This window comes from Trachemys scripta, chromosome 16, assembly GCF_013100865.1.
Source record: "Trachemys scripta elegans isolate TJP31775 chromosome 16, CAS_Tse_1.0, whole genome shotgun sequence".
NCBI lineage: Eukaryota > Metazoa > Chordata > Testudines > Emydidae > Trachemys > Trachemys scripta.
Genome location: NC_048313.1, coordinates 17,962,364 through 17,979,582, shown reverse-complemented (window position 1 = coordinate 17,979,582; position 17,219 = coordinate 17,962,364). Strand labels below are relative to the sequence as shown.

At 47.1% G+C, this 17,219-nt stretch overlaps 1 protein-coding gene across 1 annotated transcript; it reads left to right on the top strand.

Moving 5' to 3' along the window:
- Positions 1 to 5,203: 5,203 nt before the first annotated feature.
- CELA1 (chymotrypsin like elastase 1) lies at positions 5,204 to 16,954 on the top strand. The gene is made up of 7 exons (XM_034792470.1): positions 5,204 to 5,276; positions 6,780 to 6,880; positions 10,041 to 10,166; positions 11,401 to 11,537; positions 13,103 to 13,248; positions 14,633 to 14,782; positions 16,819 to 16,954. The coding sequence occupies exons 2-7, from the start codon at positions 6,855 to 6,857 to the stop codon at positions 16,834 to 16,836; spliced, it is 603 nt and encodes a 200-aa protein (XP_034648361.1). The 5' UTR covers positions 5,204 to 5,276; positions 6,780 to 6,854; the 3' UTR covers positions 16,837 to 16,954.
- The last annotated feature ends 265 nt before the right edge of the window (positions 16,955 to 17,219 follow it).

Sequence of the window (17,219 nt, the reverse complement as noted above, 5' to 3'; positions counted from 1 at the left end):
AACACCATTAATCTGGGCTTGAATAGGGACTGGGAGTGGCTGGCTCATTACAGAAGCAGCTTTTCCTCTCCTGGAATTGACACCTCCTCATCTATTATTGGGAGTGGACTACATCCACCCTGATTGAATTGGCCCTGTCAACACTGGTTCTCCACTTGCGAAGTAACTCCCTGCTCTCCATGTGTCAGTATATAATGCCTGCATCTGTAACTTTCACTCTATGCATCCGAAGAAGTGAGGTTTTTACTCACGAAAGCTTATGCCCAAATAAATCTGTTAGTCTTTAAGGTGCCACCAGACTCCTTGTTGTTTTTGTCGATATAGACTAACACAGCTATCCCCTGATACTTAACTACAGAAGCAGTTTCTCCTCCCTTGGTGTTCACACCTCAACTGCTAGCAGAACACCTCACCCTCCCTGATTGAACTAACCTCCTTATCTCCATACTGATTTATACCTGCCTCTGGAAATTTCCATTACTTGCATCTGAAGAAATGAGGTTCTTACCCACGAAAGCTTATGCTCCCAGTACTTCTGTTAGTCTTAAAGGTGCCACAGGACCCTCTGTTGCTTTTTACAGATTCAGACTAACACGGCTACCCCTCTGATACTCCTCCTATGGGTTAGTCTATTAATTAAATGAAAGCCATTAACACATACATCAATTGGATTAATATGGTTACCTGCGGTTAGGCATTTGCTGATATTCCCCTCCAAAAATACCCTGCACTGGTACAAACTGCCTTCTTGCAGTTACCTGTCAGCAGTTTTCAACACTTGTGATTATTACAGAACAGCAAACAAAGCCTGATGTCATCTTGTGACTTAGGGTTACTATTCAGTCACTTACTTATGCTAACTTATTAAGCAACTATTCCTACGCAGGCTGTCAGGCCTTGCACTTATGCTAACTGCTTAAGCTATTCTTACAGGCCTATAGTTTCTGGCTCTTCTGCAGTCAGTTCCTTACCCCTTATCTTATTCTTACTTCATGGCTACATTTCCTGTGTTGTATTTCAACAAAGATAAAAAGCAGAAATACAGCAGGTGCTAAAAGTGTTGGGATTCCACCCAAGTGCCTGTTGCTATTTTTGTGTAGCCGCTGATTTGGAATGTCTATATCTCAAACTAGTTTGCAAAGTGATCACTCTGTGGGATAATTTGTGCTGTGGGCCAGAAAGCCTGTTCTTCCAGAACATACATTGGTTAGTTAAAAACATGGTTTGTGTCTTCGGCACTTGTTAATGTCATGTCAAATGAGAGATCCAACCTGAAGTACAGTGTCACTAGCACGCAGCTCCCTAGTTATGAAATGTGTTAGCACTGCTCTCAAGAACCAGGGCGTTTAATAGGTAGGAGGAATTTGTTAGATTCCTGTTGCTTTTTAATTAATGGAGATAGGATATCTCCTAGAAGTGGAAGGGACCTTGAAAGGTCATCAAGTCCAGCCCCCTGCCTTCACTAGCAGGACCAAGTACAGATTTTGCCCAAGATCCCTAAGTGGCCCCCTCAAGGATTGAACTCTCAATCCTGGGTTTAGCAGGCCAATGCTCAAACCACTGAGCTATCCGTCTCCCCATGCTGTCATGTTGTAGGTAGTAAATAAGCTTAGAGAAAATGGGAATCTCACATCTTGGACCTAAAGAAACAAATACCTGTTCTACACATAGATTTTTGTACTGATGTAACTATTTCAGTCACAAATCTCTGTGTGACGCAGTTATACCAGTATGAACTTGCCTTATATTGGTATGCTTATTCCCTTTGCGGTATGGGAATAAGTTATGAGTAAAGGCACCTCTTAAACCGGTATAAATGTGTCCACACGGGATGGTACTGCATAACCATAGTTAAAGCATTGTATAACTTGGGTGTAGGCAAAGCCTGAGAAGGTATATGTCCCATGATGGTGGGCATACGGTGGCAGTTTGCTGTAAGTAGCTATAACGCTGGACTGAGACTTGGGAGCCCTGGGTTGTGTTCCTGGTTCTGCCACTGGCCTGCTGGGTGGCCTTGGGCACGTTGCTCCACCTCTGTGCCTCAGTTTCCCCATCTGTAATAACGATACTGATCACCTTGGTAAACACTTGGAGATCTACTGATGAGAAGAGCTAGGTATTAATTTATTATTATGAAAGTGCCTAAGACAGACAGTGGTGGGCACTCATGAGTTATGTTGCCTGAGACACGTACTATACTATATCTCATCAGCACAGGCAGGAAGCTATCCATTTAGAAAGTGTGTTCCAACCACTACGCAGAACCAAATCCAATGGAAACTACACTGAAGAAACATTTTGTATCTAAATTCTCTTCCCCCGATCTCTCAGAAGCAGGGTTGACTTCTTCTGTTCTGGGAGGCACTTGCCATGAATTTGGGTGCCTTTAGAATCACAGAATCCTGGGACTGGAAGGGACCTCGAGAGGTCATCTAGTCCAGTCCCCTGCACTCAAGGCAGAACTAAGTATTATCTTGACCATCCCTGACACGTGTTTGTCCAACCTGCTCTTAAAAATCTCCGATGATGTAACAAGACTCTCAATTGAATCTAAATTAGCTCTTTTATTATACCCTGGAGAGAGGAAAGGTCAAATGGTGTCTAGGACCCTTAAACAGGGTCCACAACACCAGGTACAAGTACCTGTCCCCACCCCCAATCCCTCACTTGCTACACTACACTGCACTGATGGTTGCATTTTGCCAGAAGGTGAATGGAAACTAATCTGTGTGTGTTTGAAGGTGTTTTACCAGCCTTCTAGGAAGGTGTCTCAGTGGGGTGGCTGATGTCGGGGATCTCAGAGCTGAAAGTGTGAGCCTCTGTAGCTTGGCGCAAAAGGGCCTTCGTGAATGGCTGGGGATGCGTAATACATGCTCTCCAGTGGGCTGCATCAGAACGTGTTGCCCACAGCATGCTTTGTGACCCAATTACAGCTGCTTTCCAATGGTCACAATTGCATATGTTTATCACAACAGCTCCCCAAACACAAAGGAAGCTGGGAGTTTTAAGGCTATAGATACACACGGCTGCAAAACAGCATGGGGGTCATATCAATAGGAAACATGGCAAATGGTTATCCGGTCACGATATATTTATAACTCCGTTAACAGAGCCAAACAAGGCCCTGAGGCCCAGGGTGGTACAAATACAGCTTTCACCAGGCCAGTCAGAACACAAGTATAATGTGTAATATAGACAGGATCTGAATTGGGGTTTATGTAACTGGGCCAAAGCCTTGTCCATGTTAAAGGTGCGGACTCAGTTACGTGAGTATGTCAGTACCCATAGGTCCAATCCACACTAGAAACTTCAACCAGAAGTGAGGTTCTGACCCACGAAAGCTTATGCTCCCAGTACTTCTGTTAGTCTCAAAGGTGCCACAGGACCCTCTGTTGCCTTCAACCATATTGTAAGTGGTCAGGGAACACTTGGGCTGTGAGGATCTGCTCTGACATTTTTAAGTACAGACCTGGATATTGAAGGGAAACTAGATTCTAGCGAAGGATACGTGAAGATCCAGTATAGTAAAGCAAGGTAGAGAATAAATATATTGAATCTTGTTAGTCATGGACGCTCTGTGTTGGGGTATGTGGGATAAGGGACAAGAATTCCTAAGTGCTCCTTGTAGACTTCCTCAGCTGATCTTTTGCTTGATCATGTGTAAGTCTTTGGTTCTCCAAGCCCTGAAGATACCTCCCCCTAGGTCTACTACTGAGAATTTTTCAAAGTATCTTAAGGGATTCAGTGGGTTTAGGGCACCGAACTCCCTTCAGTCTTCTGAAAATCCCAGCTGCTCCAAATCAGGCAGGGCAAGGGCTTAAAGCTGAGTCTCTCACATCCCAGGTGCATGTCCTGACAACTGGGCTATTGGCTAGTCAAGGAGAAGGCCTTCATGATGTTGTCCATGAAAAATTTCAAAAGGTCTCATTTTTGTCCTGACGCAGAGCAAAAAAACACCTTTTTTTTAAACTGAATTCTTGCCCTAATCCTGAGCACCGACAACTCCAGCTGAGGTCAAGAGGAGGCGCAGGTATGGAAAAACTGGTCCCACGTTTGTTGTTCAGGCACCCCCACCCCCAGCTCACTTGATTCTGCACTTCCAATTTCTCAGAGCACATTCTAGATTTGTAAAACAACCTCTTTTTTTTAACTCTCCAGAGACTTTATTGGCATCTGGTGCCCTCAATGCCAGGTCTCAGCCTTGACCTTCGCTGGAATCAAGAATGAAATGTGTGTTTTGTTAGAAAAGGAGTTTTCTGTTTGTATTTCCAAATCACCTGCATTTCTTCCCATCCCCTCCTCCCCATAGGAATCTATTTAACACCAGCCATAGTACGAGAGACAAGACCCAGAAGCATACAGGAAGTGGAGTGACTGAGGTTGTCCCTACCATTTGCTCATGATGCTGAAACTACTCCTCCTCGCTGTCTTTGTCCTCTGTGGTAAGTGGGGGTTTTGTTTTTTGAGGCGGTGATGTCTTGCATTCTGGTGCTAAGAAACTTATTGGTTACCACGTATGTTGAAGTAGCAACTAGAGGCCTCAGCCACCGTGGGGCCCTGTTGTGCTTGCCACTGTACGAACATAGACAATAAATATCCCCACCCCCAAAGAGGTAGCTGGAGGTACACCCAGAATAGGTATTAGCAGGGGAAATCCACTGAAGTCTAAGCTAGGACTGAAGTCTTCACTGAAATGTGCTTTGCGGTGGCTGGTTTTGCCCCACTGTGCACTGGGCATTCATCTACATGAGGAAAAACCTCCATTGCCTTATAAGAGAGATGTCTATTTTGCCTCCAGAAATTCATCTCTTCCCTAATCCCCAGGGGCCTCACAGTTTTCAAAGTTGCTCTGCTCCTAACATTTCCCATTGGGGCACTTCAGACTTTCAAGAGGTCCACACACAATGTGTATGCAATTCTCCTGGAAAACTGGCCCCCACTGTGGGTGCTAAGTAAGGTTGTACATCTGCCCCCCTCATCATTAAAGCTGGGATGCCTGGCACTCAGAGAACTTCATTTCACTTCTCAAACTCTATCTCGGAGGAGTTGGAGCCGGGAAATGTTCTCTGCAAGAAAGGGAGTAAAAGCAAGTCTAGACTCCCGTCCTGTGGTGGAAACAACAGAAATGTGATGGGACTGGGGGTTCCTCCTGCAGAAGCTATTCCAGATGTTGTTCCTTCTTTACTCCTGAAGGACACTGCTTGGAAGAGTCCCTGGAAGACAATGTGCGGGTTGTTGGGGGTAGTAATGCCCAGCGCGGTGCATGGCCATCGCAGGTGAGTACAATGTCAACTTCTCAGTCCCTTCGCCATCCAACTGTCCTCCCAGTAACAACCCAAGGAGGGTGCACAGATGGAATGGCGTACAGAATACCTGAGTGTGCCGATTAGCCGCTCCCAAGGGGAAATAACTGCTGAATCACAGCTGAAAGCCAACGATTTACGGTTTTCCTACTTGGGGCGGCCACGTGGGATTCGCCTTTGCCGGTTCTAAAACCCAAGCTGTGTCGTACAACGTGCATGTCAACACCAAAGCCGCCTGTAAGAGAAGCATTTAGCATATAACAAAGAGGAGGGATTGACTCAAACTGGAACTCCCAACCTGGAGAAGTCCAGAGACTGATCCGAACTTCAAGGCTTAGACCCATCTCTCACCTGAGCCTGTCCTGGGGTGAGAGAGGGGTGTGCGTGTCTGGGATGATGAGCATCTAAAGTGGGCATCTCTATTCTTTGCTGTTACTGCCTTGGCACAAGGCCACATTGCCAGTTCAGCTTTGTGAGGAATGCCTCTGTGCAGACCCCAGCCCTGACCAATTGGCCCTTAGCTTCTCATTTGGTGGTGGTGTTTTGTTTTGTTTTTCACTAGGTAACGTCTGGAGCCCCAGCCAACCAGCTACTTTAGCCCCACTATCCATAGGGCACATCCTGCTTAGACCAAGTCCATAAACCATGGCCCAATGCTTAAACCAGCTAATGTGATGTGCCTGGTGCATACAGAAGCAAGACTGTTTCTTCATGCACCTGATGCACGTTCACTTTGGGCTGGTGAGAGGTGTTGCTTCCTTTGTGAGATATTTCCTCTTTAAAATGCAGCTCTCCTCTTCCACCATGAGAACATAAGAATGGCCATGCTGGGCCAGGCCAATGGTCCATCTGACCAGGTATCCTGTCTTCTAACAATGGCCAATGCCAGATGCTTCAAGAAGAATGAACCGAACAGGGCAATTATTGAGTGATCCATCTCCTGTCGTCCAGTCCCACCATCTGGCAGTGAGACTGAGGGAAACATGGAGCATGGGGTTGCATCCCTGAACCATCTTGGCTAATATCCTCCATGACCTTATCTAATTCTTTTTTAAATCCAGTTATAGTTTTGGCCATCACAACATCCCCTGGCAATGAGTTCCACAGGTTGCCTGGGCGTTGTGTGAAGACGTGCTTCCTTTTGTTTGTTTTTAAGCCTGCCACCTATTCATTTCATTGGATGACCCCAAGTTCTTGTGTTATGTAAAGGGGTAAATAACACTTTCACTTTTTCCACACCATTCATGGTTTTATAGACCTCTATCATATCGCCCCTTAGTCATCTCTTGTCTAAGATGAACAGTCCAAAGTCTTTCTATGCTTTCCTCATGTGGAAGCTGTTCCAAATTGAGATGGGGCAACCAGAACTGCACACGATATTCAAGATGTGGATGTGTCCTGTGCATTTATATAGTGGCATTATGATATTTGCTGTCTTATTATCTCTCTCTTTCCCTTTCATCACCCAAAATCTAGATTTCGCTCCAGTATTCCTCTGGTGGACAATGGTATCACACCTGCGGTGGGACGTTGGTGAGGCAGAACTGGGTGATGACTGCAGCTCACTGCGTGGACAGGTAATGGAGACCACGGTGGTTGGTTGGTTTATCTGCCCATTAAAGAGACTTTTTAATCAGATGAGGGGGCAGGATCTAAAGCAGGAGTGGGAACTGGCAATGCACCAGGCAAGGAGGGGAGTTGCTCTCTGAAGCCAAGGAGATGATGTGGGGGGGTGCTTTTAGCAGAGGATGAGTGTTATGCTTATAAGAAGTACACGGACTCTTTTTCAGGGGAAAAGGCAATACGCCGCATTGATTGAAGATACAACAATTAGCATATGCATTCAATCACATATACACACACACTGTCCCATCAGTTGATGTTATAGTTACCAGTCCAGAGTCCGGATCAATCTAGTGGCCAGCTAGGTTGATCACGGGGAGGTAGGAGCCAGGTTCTGTCGGTCGCAAGACGATGTTTCAGGGAAGTCTTGGCAGGACGAACCCAAAGTTTCATGGCAAGGCACTCTGTTATATAGTGATTTTCCTTCATTGGTATCAATGAGTTTTGCACCGTCATGCTGTAATCAATTGTTTGACAAGTGCTTGTTTTCTTAAATTGTCCTTTTCATCCTTTATCTCATTCTTTTATCAAGTCTCTCAGGGAGTTACCCCATGCTATCTTGTCCCCATTGATAGGAGCCTGCCCCATCTTTAGAGTCGTCAATCTGCCCTCCTCTGACATTTCAATAGGGGCGTGTTGCAGCCTCCTTGCGTCTGACTCCGGTTCCTCCGTAGACCATCTGGTTCAGCGACCGCCTTCACACTTATCTCTTCATACACACATTCCTCATTCACACACACAACAGAATTAATTTACACAGAACATTGTGAACAGGAACATTAAGTTGCAATGCAAAAGAAAACAATCCTGGCATTCTTTTCCTTATTTTAAAATGCTAAACCTGCCACAAAATGGCGACCCTCAGAGGTCTGTTACTGCCTTGAAGTCAATTCAGACACAAAGCAATTCTGACTGATGCATTTCTACTAATGGCGCATTAGGCCGTTCCTTTCTGCTGTTCAAAAAGGGTGGCTGGCAGGATGTGGTTAAATCATACATCATTACGTGCTACGTTATTATCTCATTATTCTGGATGTTTGTTGCACGCCTGCAGCTTTCTTGGCTCCCCCTCATGGGTGGACGTTGCTTGAGCGTGTGTGACGGCCAACACACCGGGGATTGAACCGGAGTCCTCCAGAACTGAAAGCATGAGCTGCTACAGCTTGAGCGAAAGACTCCAGGCTCTGTAGCTAGGGACTGTGACAACTCCTATCCTCTGAGGAGCAGCACAGAGGGGGGAACCTGTTGCCATAGGTGGCTGGTGAAAATATTGGGAGGAGGAGGGGGAGCCCACCCACCCCACTCTCACTCTCACCAAGGCTGGGCCCGGCTCCCCGCTCTGACCCATTGGCTCTCAGTGCTGGGGTGGGCTCTGAATTTGTGAGCATCACATGAGACGTGTGTTTGCACGCAGGTGGGGTCCTCCCCCACCCATGACATCCCTCCCCTTTCCTGGCCCAGGCGCGGTTGGATGCAGGGTCTCAGGATTCCCCCTGCCTTTGGGACTCCCCTTCTCCCCCACAATCACCTCAGGATCCCCTCTTTCCCATTCCCATGGAGCACTGCTAGGAGACCCTGCTGGGACTGAGGAATCTAGCTTCACTTGCTGGGAATCATCTAGTGCATAGGCAGGACCCTCCCCCTGTGACCCCCTGCCCTTGGCATGGCTGGACAGAGATTTGGGGGAGGGGGGAGGCGCTAAGCCTCCTCTAACCCTAGCCAGTGCCTGTAGCACACACAGCATGTTACATACGCACTCTCCTGTGTATATCTCTGCCCATTCCAAGCAGCATCTGAAACTACCAACAATACAATGTTAGCTCTTAGCACGTCAGCTCCAAACATGACTTAAATAGCTCATCCCCCTTCCTGGTGGGGCCTGTGTGTGTCAAAACACACACTTCTTCTCTCACCCCCCACCCCGCTGCAGGGCAGAATCCAACCACTGAGTGTTTCTGGGGGGGTGCTAGCTAGAGCTGGCTGAAAAATGCGAATTATTTTCCCGAGCAATGTACACCGTTCTTTTATTTTCCCCCGTATTTTGTCAGCATTTCCCACATTTTTATAGAAAAACCAAAATCATGTTTTTAAAATGGCTTTTCCTAAAACCATTTTCAGTGAAAATTCTTGGGTTTTCACTGGGGAAACTGGAAAATTGAATGGGAAATAATTTTTCACCTCAAATTTTAGTGTTAAGCGCCAAAAAAAATAAAAGCTGCCTTTCATCCAAATGGATCTTAGGAAAAACTTTTGACTCCTGAGGCTAGTGAAACTTGAGCCCTGCCACTCGGGGCTGAAGCCTGTGGGCTTTGGCCCCGGACGGTGGGGCTTCGGCTTCAGCCCCGGGCCCCAGCAAGTCAAACACCGGCTCTGGCGACCCCATGAAAACGGGGTTGTCTCCCACAGTTTGAGAACCGCTGGACTAGATGACCTCTTAAACCTGACATTTCTGTGATTTTTATGAGATTACGTTTCAATGGAAAAATTTCAGCTCGCTCCAGAGTTAGGCAGAAAAATGCCCATTGTGCAGTTTGTCACGAATTGCCCATTACAGGGTTTCTTGAACTTTCCTCTGGAGTAGCTGATCCTGGCCTCTCAGACAGGACTTTGTTACTTCTTATCGTGCATCTATTTAATAATTCAAGGCCCAGTCCTGAGGCCGGTACTCAATCTTCAATGAGTTCCTGGATCTGATCCGGTATGGTGATTCCTAGTCAGGGGAAGGATGGAAAGTGGTTAAGGCACTAGTCTACAACTTGGGAGACCAGGGTTTGGTTCTCTGCTCTGCCACAGACTTCTTGTGTGACCTTAGGCAAGTCATTTAGCCTCTCTAGGTCTCAGTTCCCCATCTGTAAAATGGGGTCAGTAATACTTCCCTATCCCCCAGAGATGTTGCAAGGATAAATACATCAGATTGTGACGATCTGATCAGAAAGAGCTATAGATGGGTTAGTTATCAACATTGTGTTCAGCACCCTTCCCCTCAGAAGTAGAGAAAGGAGACTGGCTCACATTCCAGTGGCCTCACGATGCCGACGGGACTTGGGGGCGAAGGGAGATCGATGCCAAGTTGGCACCTTACAACACGTCACAGCTTGTTCCTCTTATCCACAGATCCTTGACTTTCCGGGTGGTCGTCGGTGAGTACAACCTGAATCAGAACGATGGCACGGAGCAGTATTTGAGTGTGGGAAGCAAGTTCATCCATCCTAATTGGAACAGCAACAATGTCGCTGCTGGGTAAGGCACCTCCTTTTTCATACCAGCCACCTGCCTGGCTTGGCTAAGGGATTTCACGCCTAAGGTCACAAAGTCCCAACTCCTTACATGCAGCTGAAGAAATCAGAATGCGCTGCTCTTGGAGCATCCTTCCTCTGAGATACTCAGTGATGTACGGCCTGAACTGGCACCCAATATAAACAGTATTCAAAAATCTTCGGTGGAATCAGAAGCCAAATGGACATCTTGGAGCAGGTCCCACTCCATAGTGTTCTTCGCTGGTACGATAGATAGGTTCAGACCAGAGTAGGATGGTCCAGGGCATAAGGAGGTCGAGTTGCACAGGCAGAACAAACAGTGTTTGCAAATGGGGAAAGCAGACTCCAGTTTGGCCAGTGTCTTCATACAGCTCTAACGGGTACCAGGGTAGCACTTGGGCCTCCATACTTTTTCCATACAGACGGTCTTGGGTAACAATAAGGATCCTCCGACAGACTAGCCGCTGGGGAGCTGGGCTTCTGATGGTACTGAGTGCTTCTGGGTTGGGCTGGCAGTGAGCACAGGTATTTTGCTACCTGATCAAGCATCTGCTTAATAATACAAGGCCCAGTGCTGGGTCCTCATTCAGTCCTCTGTGCTGTCCTTCGGCGGGAATGTACCTGAGGAAGGGACTCAAGTCAGCCCTTTCTGTGCATTCTTTATGGGACATTTAGGGCTCAGTTGTTCAAAAGAGCAAAGAGTTCGGTGCCCAGCTCCAACCGGCTTTCGATCGGGGGTCAGCAACATGTCCGTACACAGACAACAAGTGTCTGTGGTGTAAATTTTGAGGCCCGTGGCGATTTTTTGAAAAAAAAATTGAATGACATAACCCCGCCCCCCAGCGTTCGTCATGAAGTACGGTAATTTTGTCAAGTGTCTGTCACGCAACACGGTGGTCCCGCCCCCTGCGTTCAATTGATTGGGGTTCCTTTCATAGAATATCAAGGTTGGAAGGGACTTCAAGAGGTCATCTAGACCAACCCCCTGACAGATTTTTACCCCAGTTCCCTAAATGGCCCCCTGAAGGTTGAACTCTCAACCCTGGGTTTAGCAGGCCAGTGCTCAAACCATTGAGCTATCCCTCCCCTCCTTTAAAAGCCCCAGCCTAGGTTTTACTATCAGCGACAGCGGGGTCACTTAAATGCAACCCATTTGCACCCATTTCTGAAAGGCCTGTGAAAGGCCATTTGACGCGGTTTCCTTTGTTCCTCTGCAGCTACGACATCGCTCTGCTCCGCCTCTCCCAGAGCGCATCTCTGAACACCTATGTGCAGCTGGGCGCTCTGCCCCCTTCAGGGCAGATTCTGCCAAACAACAATCCTTGCTACATCAGTGGCTGGGGCTTGACCAGGAGTAAGTGCCGTAATTCAGTAACATTCCAGACGGGGCATGGGATGGCCTAGTGATTGAGGGCACAGGCTTGCAAGTGGGTGGGGCTTGGATGTGACTAGCATCCCCGCTTTGCCCCCAAACTTACTGAGAGTTTGAACAAGCCCCAGACCGTTCCGTGCCTCAGTTTCCCCCTGTATAAAACAGTGGTGACCACTCAAAGTTGTTGCGACCCATGGCTTTGTTAATGGTTTGCAAAGCCCTTTAAGCCCCTCTCATTGAATGTGCTATAGAAGGGCCAAAGTATCACTTGTTACACAAGATCTATGTGAGATTTTGGCCCTATTGGGAGTTTTGCCATTCTACCAGGATTCCACCCCGGTCTGTAGTTTGGTGCATAAGATCTAAACCCTGTTTGCTCCCCCTCCAGAGGGAGCTTGGCCTCACTTCATTCCTCCTCGATGATTTTGCAAAACAACCTGACATGCAGGACAATGCTGTTCCCGGCTGCACCAGCTCAGTCAGGACACGCTATGGAGGAGTGTCAGAGCTGCAGTCACCTGCCCTTTGGAGATCTGCTCACTGATTCACACGAGGCCTGAGAACACCCCAAGGAAATGTGGGGTTATCCTGCACCAGGGGCGGATTAATGATTTTACCGCCCCAGGCCCTGAAATAATTGCCACCTCCGGCCCCATATGAACTTATTAAACCTCAATATTTTCAATATCAACACCAATATTTTCACTTTTTACTTCACTACTACTTTCAACTATTTTTTCTGTCTCACTGTCAGCACTAACTGATGCAACAAAGGAATCTATTTTGCGCATTTTTGCTATCATTTCATTTTCCCTTTCTTTCTTTTGTATAGCATTTTTCTTTAACTGAGAACCGCTTAATTTCTTCCTTCCGGTCATATTAACGTTTAGCATTCTCGCGAGTATGTTTACTAAATGGCGTCGCGCCATCATTGGTGGTTTCAATACGAGCTATGATTGGTAGACTCGCGGCGTCAGTGATGCCGCGATTACAAAAATGCTGCTATTATAAATTTGCCGCCCCTGCAAATTTGCTGCCCTAGGCCTAGGCAATAATACACCGCTGTCCTGCACTCTCACTTTGCTGTGGTATCGCCTTTAGAAGCTCCTGCTTTGCCAGAAAATGCACTAGACTAAAGCAAATTTAAGAACTGTTGGGCCTCGTTCTGATCTTAACACTGGGTGTCACTCTAAAGTTGCATGTAATTTACGCTAATAAAAGAGCTCAGAATCAGGCCCAGTCAATGACTTATAATTTGAGACGTGTCCGTGACTCCAATCCCTTGCTTTCGAGCTCATTGACAACAAATTCCCAGCCAAGTTTTATGGCCATAACTCCATAACAGGGGAGAGATTAGCACAGCCAAGCTCAGATATTGGATAAGAAGTTGGCCAACGTGTAAGAAAATATAAAGGGATTCTAGATACCAAAGTTGGTTGCGTTTGATCCTGCAGCCCAGAACTTCACCCCAGGTGTCTGGGGGGGAGGGGGGGAAGAGGCCATCTTCCTTGTAAACTAACCCTGGGTCTCCGATTTGTTTTGCGTAGCTAATGGGCAGCTGGCTCAAATCCTGCAGCAAGCTTCGCTTCCCGTCGTCTCTTACAGTATCTGCTCCGGTTACGCTTACTGGGGCTCCACGGTCAAGAACACCATGGTGTGTGCCGGAGGGGACGGTGTGCGCTCTGGTTGCCAGGTAACTGACGAGCGATTGAACCAAGCAAGAGCGTTCCCAGGGTCTTAGCCGCTCTTGTCACCCCCTTGGAGGGAGGTGCTATATAGAGCGGTTACACTTGGGTATTGTTTCTAATTGGGGTCCAGTGGCACTGGACTGGGAGTCAGGAGACCTGGGTTTTGTTCCTGGCTCTGCTACTTACCTGCCGTGTGATCTCGGTCTGGTCATTTCCCCTTTCTGTGTCACCCATCAGTCAATTCCTTGCCAAAGCACTTTCAGATGAATAGCCCTGTAGAAGGGCTCTCCGCCTCCTGGGAGGGAGGTGCTGTGTAGGGGTTAAGCTTGGGTATTGTATGTTACTTGGGTTGGTGGGTCGAAGCTGGAGATCATACTCCCTCAATGTTCACTTGGCTCTGTCCCCTTTCCAGGTGGTTAGGGCTGGGGGGAAAACAACTATCCAAGTGACCCCTCGCTTTTCCATTCTCTTCTCCTGTGCTGACTTCCAGCTCAGCATTCTGTCTTTGAAAGTCAGGCTGCTGTTGGGGTTTTGCCAGCTGCTGCATTAGTTTGCAGTAACCCCTTACAAGGCTTCGCGCAGCTGCTGTGCCAAATGAATTGTGCTGCAAGTCTGGCCACCACCTTGATCAACACTCTGGGAATGGAACTGGGGACCTCCAGAACTAAAAGCATTAGCTGCTGCAGCAGATGCTGAAAAGCCAACGTGTGATAGCTGGGGATGTAACAGACTTATATCCTCTGTAGGATTGGGCACAGAGGGAGACCCTGCACTCACCAGGGCGTTATATAAGTGCTGATAAGAAATGAATTCAACAGACATTGCCCTATATATTGTGGGAAGAGGAGTTGTATGGACCAGTGGATGGCCCAGGAAGAGTTGTCGTAAGAACAGCCCCAGTGGGTCAGACCAAGGGTCCATCTAGCCCAGTATCCTGTCTTCTAATGGTGGCCAATGCCAGGTGCCCCAAAGGGAATGAACAGAACAGGCAATCGAGTGATCCATCCCTTGTCATCCGCTCCCAGCTTCTGCCAGTCAAGGCTAGGGACACCCAGAGCAATGGGGTTGCATCCCCGACCATCTTGGCTAATAGTCATTAATGGATCTATCCTCCATGAACTTAACTAGTTCTCTTATGAACCCAGTTATAGTTTTGGCCTTCCCGACATCCCCTGGCAATGAGTTCCACAGGTCAGGATGCCTGTATTTTAATGCTGGCGATTCTGTCCCATCACTTCACTCAGATAGTCCTACTTCATTGGGGAAGGGGAGACGTGGAGCCTTGAAAGCACTTTGAGGTTGTCTGTTGGAAAGTGCTAAGAAGGGCAAAGCATTGCTGTTCGTTGCAATATGTGCCAAGTTTTGTTGCCCTTTGGCTTTGCTCTGCAGGGCGATTCTGGGGGCCCTCTGAACTGCCTGGTGAGTGGCAAGTACTACGTCCATGGAGTGACCAGTTTTGTTTCCGCCTCGGGCTGTAATGTCTACCAGAAGCCCACAGTGTTCACCCGGGTGTCTGCCTACATTTCCTGGATCAATAACGTAAGTTGGCTTTGCACAGAAGGGAAACTGCACGGAGGAAACACCCCGCTGCAGACAAAGACGTCTTGCTTGCAGTTGTTTTGTTCTAATTATGTCAGCTGTTCGGAGCCAGCTGCAGGACACACGTCTCTGCAGTCATGCTAAAGAGTGTGGCTAGAAACCCTCCCCACGCATGGTGGCTGCAGCATGGGAGGGGGCAGATAGAGGACATTAACCATGTGGTATTTTTCCCAAACCAGCCAAGAGCTACTTCTCCTAAGGGCATTGCCTCAGGGGATCTGTCGGATTGATTACCATTCAGCATTCTTCCACTCGAGATTCAGTTTGCAGTATTATCATCCCTACTGAATTGCTATAATTTATGTTCAGGTGTTTCCATCTGGGTGTTGGTTACCAGATCTGATCATTACCCGCCATGAGAGTATAATCTCACTTTGATGCGAAGGGATCCTAACCATGTCTTCTGTCAACTCTCCCCCATGTGATGTTCTCCCCTGCTAGCATTGATGGAAAACAGCAATGAAGGGACAAAGTTAAGAAGCGGCGGTCTAGACATATTTACACAGGAAGATCATATCTGAGGCTGGAGGATTCTTTAATCGAGCAGACAAAAGCATAACGAAATCCAGTGGCTGGAATATGAAGCTAGACAAATTTTAACAGGGAGGGGAACTCGCATTAGAACAGCTCATCAAGGGAAGTGGTGAATTCTCCATTGCATGAAGTGTTTTAAATCAAAAATTGAATGTCTTGGTGTAAAAGAGATGCTGTTTCAACTGCAGTTTGAACTAGGATGCAAGAATCACTGAATGAGGTTCTTTCTGGCCTGGGTTATGCAGGAGGGTCCGACAAGAATGTGGTTCTCAACCTATTTACCATTGTGGGCCACATCCGAAACTACCCGTATAGCCCTGTGGATGTCACCTGGACTGCAGCGCTGTGCTGACTGGGCCGCAGATTGAGAACCACTGGCATGAGGTGATCACAGTGGTCCCTTCTGACCTTAAAATCTATGAATCTGAGGTCGTGCCATGCCAGAGTAATACCAAGGCCAGAAAGGACCATTGTGTTCATCTAGTCCGACCTACTGGATAACACAGGCCATAGAACCTCCCCAGAGTAATTCCTAGGGCAGATCTATTAGAAAAACATCCAGTCTTGATTTAAAAATGGTCCGTGATGGAGAATCCACCAGGAGCCTTGATAAATTGTTCCAATAGCTAATTACCCTCCCTGTCAGAAATTTGCACCCTTATTTCCAGTCTGAATTTGTCTCGTTTCAACTTCCAGCCATGGGATCCACTTCCAACCGTTGGAGTTGGGAGTTTCGCTTCTCTGAACCCTCTCTGATTTCTGGTTTGGATCGTGTCCATCAGAAGTATCACACAGGCTTTATGAGATCAATGGTATAGTTATGGAATTAAACAGATGATAGTTAAAGGATTATATAGTACCAAAAAAGACCATCTATAGTAGGGGAAGCTGAACAGGAAGCATTTGCAAGGGAGAAAAGAACTTGGGTGAGATGAAGGCACATTTTTAACAGTGGGAGTGATAAATCATTGGACAAATTGCCAAGAGAAGTGGTGGATGCTCCATCTCTTGATGTCTTCAGATCAAGACTGGATGCCTTTCTGGTAAATGTGCTTTAGCCAAACACAAGTCGGGCTCAGTGCCAGGGTAACGGTGAAATTCTAAAACCTGTGTTACGCAGGAGGTCAGACCAAATGACCACTTGGTCTTTCTGGCCTTGAAGTCTATCCGAAGAGATGGAAAGTTGCAGAAGCAGTGAGCTTAATGGCAGCTGTTCCAGCCAGTCTGTGCCAGTTCCCAATTCTGCACGCAAGTATTTGTGCTGCAACCTTTTATCAGGAACTGAAGTTTTTAGAGTTGGCCACCTGGAGCTTTCCCAGCTTAGAGGTTTAATAATGCATCAGCTTCATTCATGCTTCCATGCCTTCGATTGATGCCACTCTGTTGAAAACTCTTGAGAAACTGTCTAATGTGGTGGTGGATTATTATTTTCCTCCTTTCAGATAATTAACTCCAACTGAACAGGCTGAGAGGATGGAATCAACGTCAAAGAAGAACCTCTTTCCCTAATCGGAATACATTCACACGCTGGCCGTCTTCCTCTTCTCTACTGCCCATCTTCTCTATTATCCCATTTGATCTGCAGGGTTATTCCTGTAACTCTAATGCCAATAAAACTGTTAAAATTACTCTCTTCTCTGTTCAATAGTGACAAAACCACATACAAAATCCTTTTCTTCTCCCGTCTAAGCAGATCTGAGATGACAGAATCAGGACCCTTTTACACAATTTCATGTCTTTTGACAAGCTGGAATTCCTTAGGGAACAAAAGATAATTAGGATGACTTTGAAGGAGGTCCATCACCGGTACTTAGCTATACAAATTAACATAAGGCCATTTGTT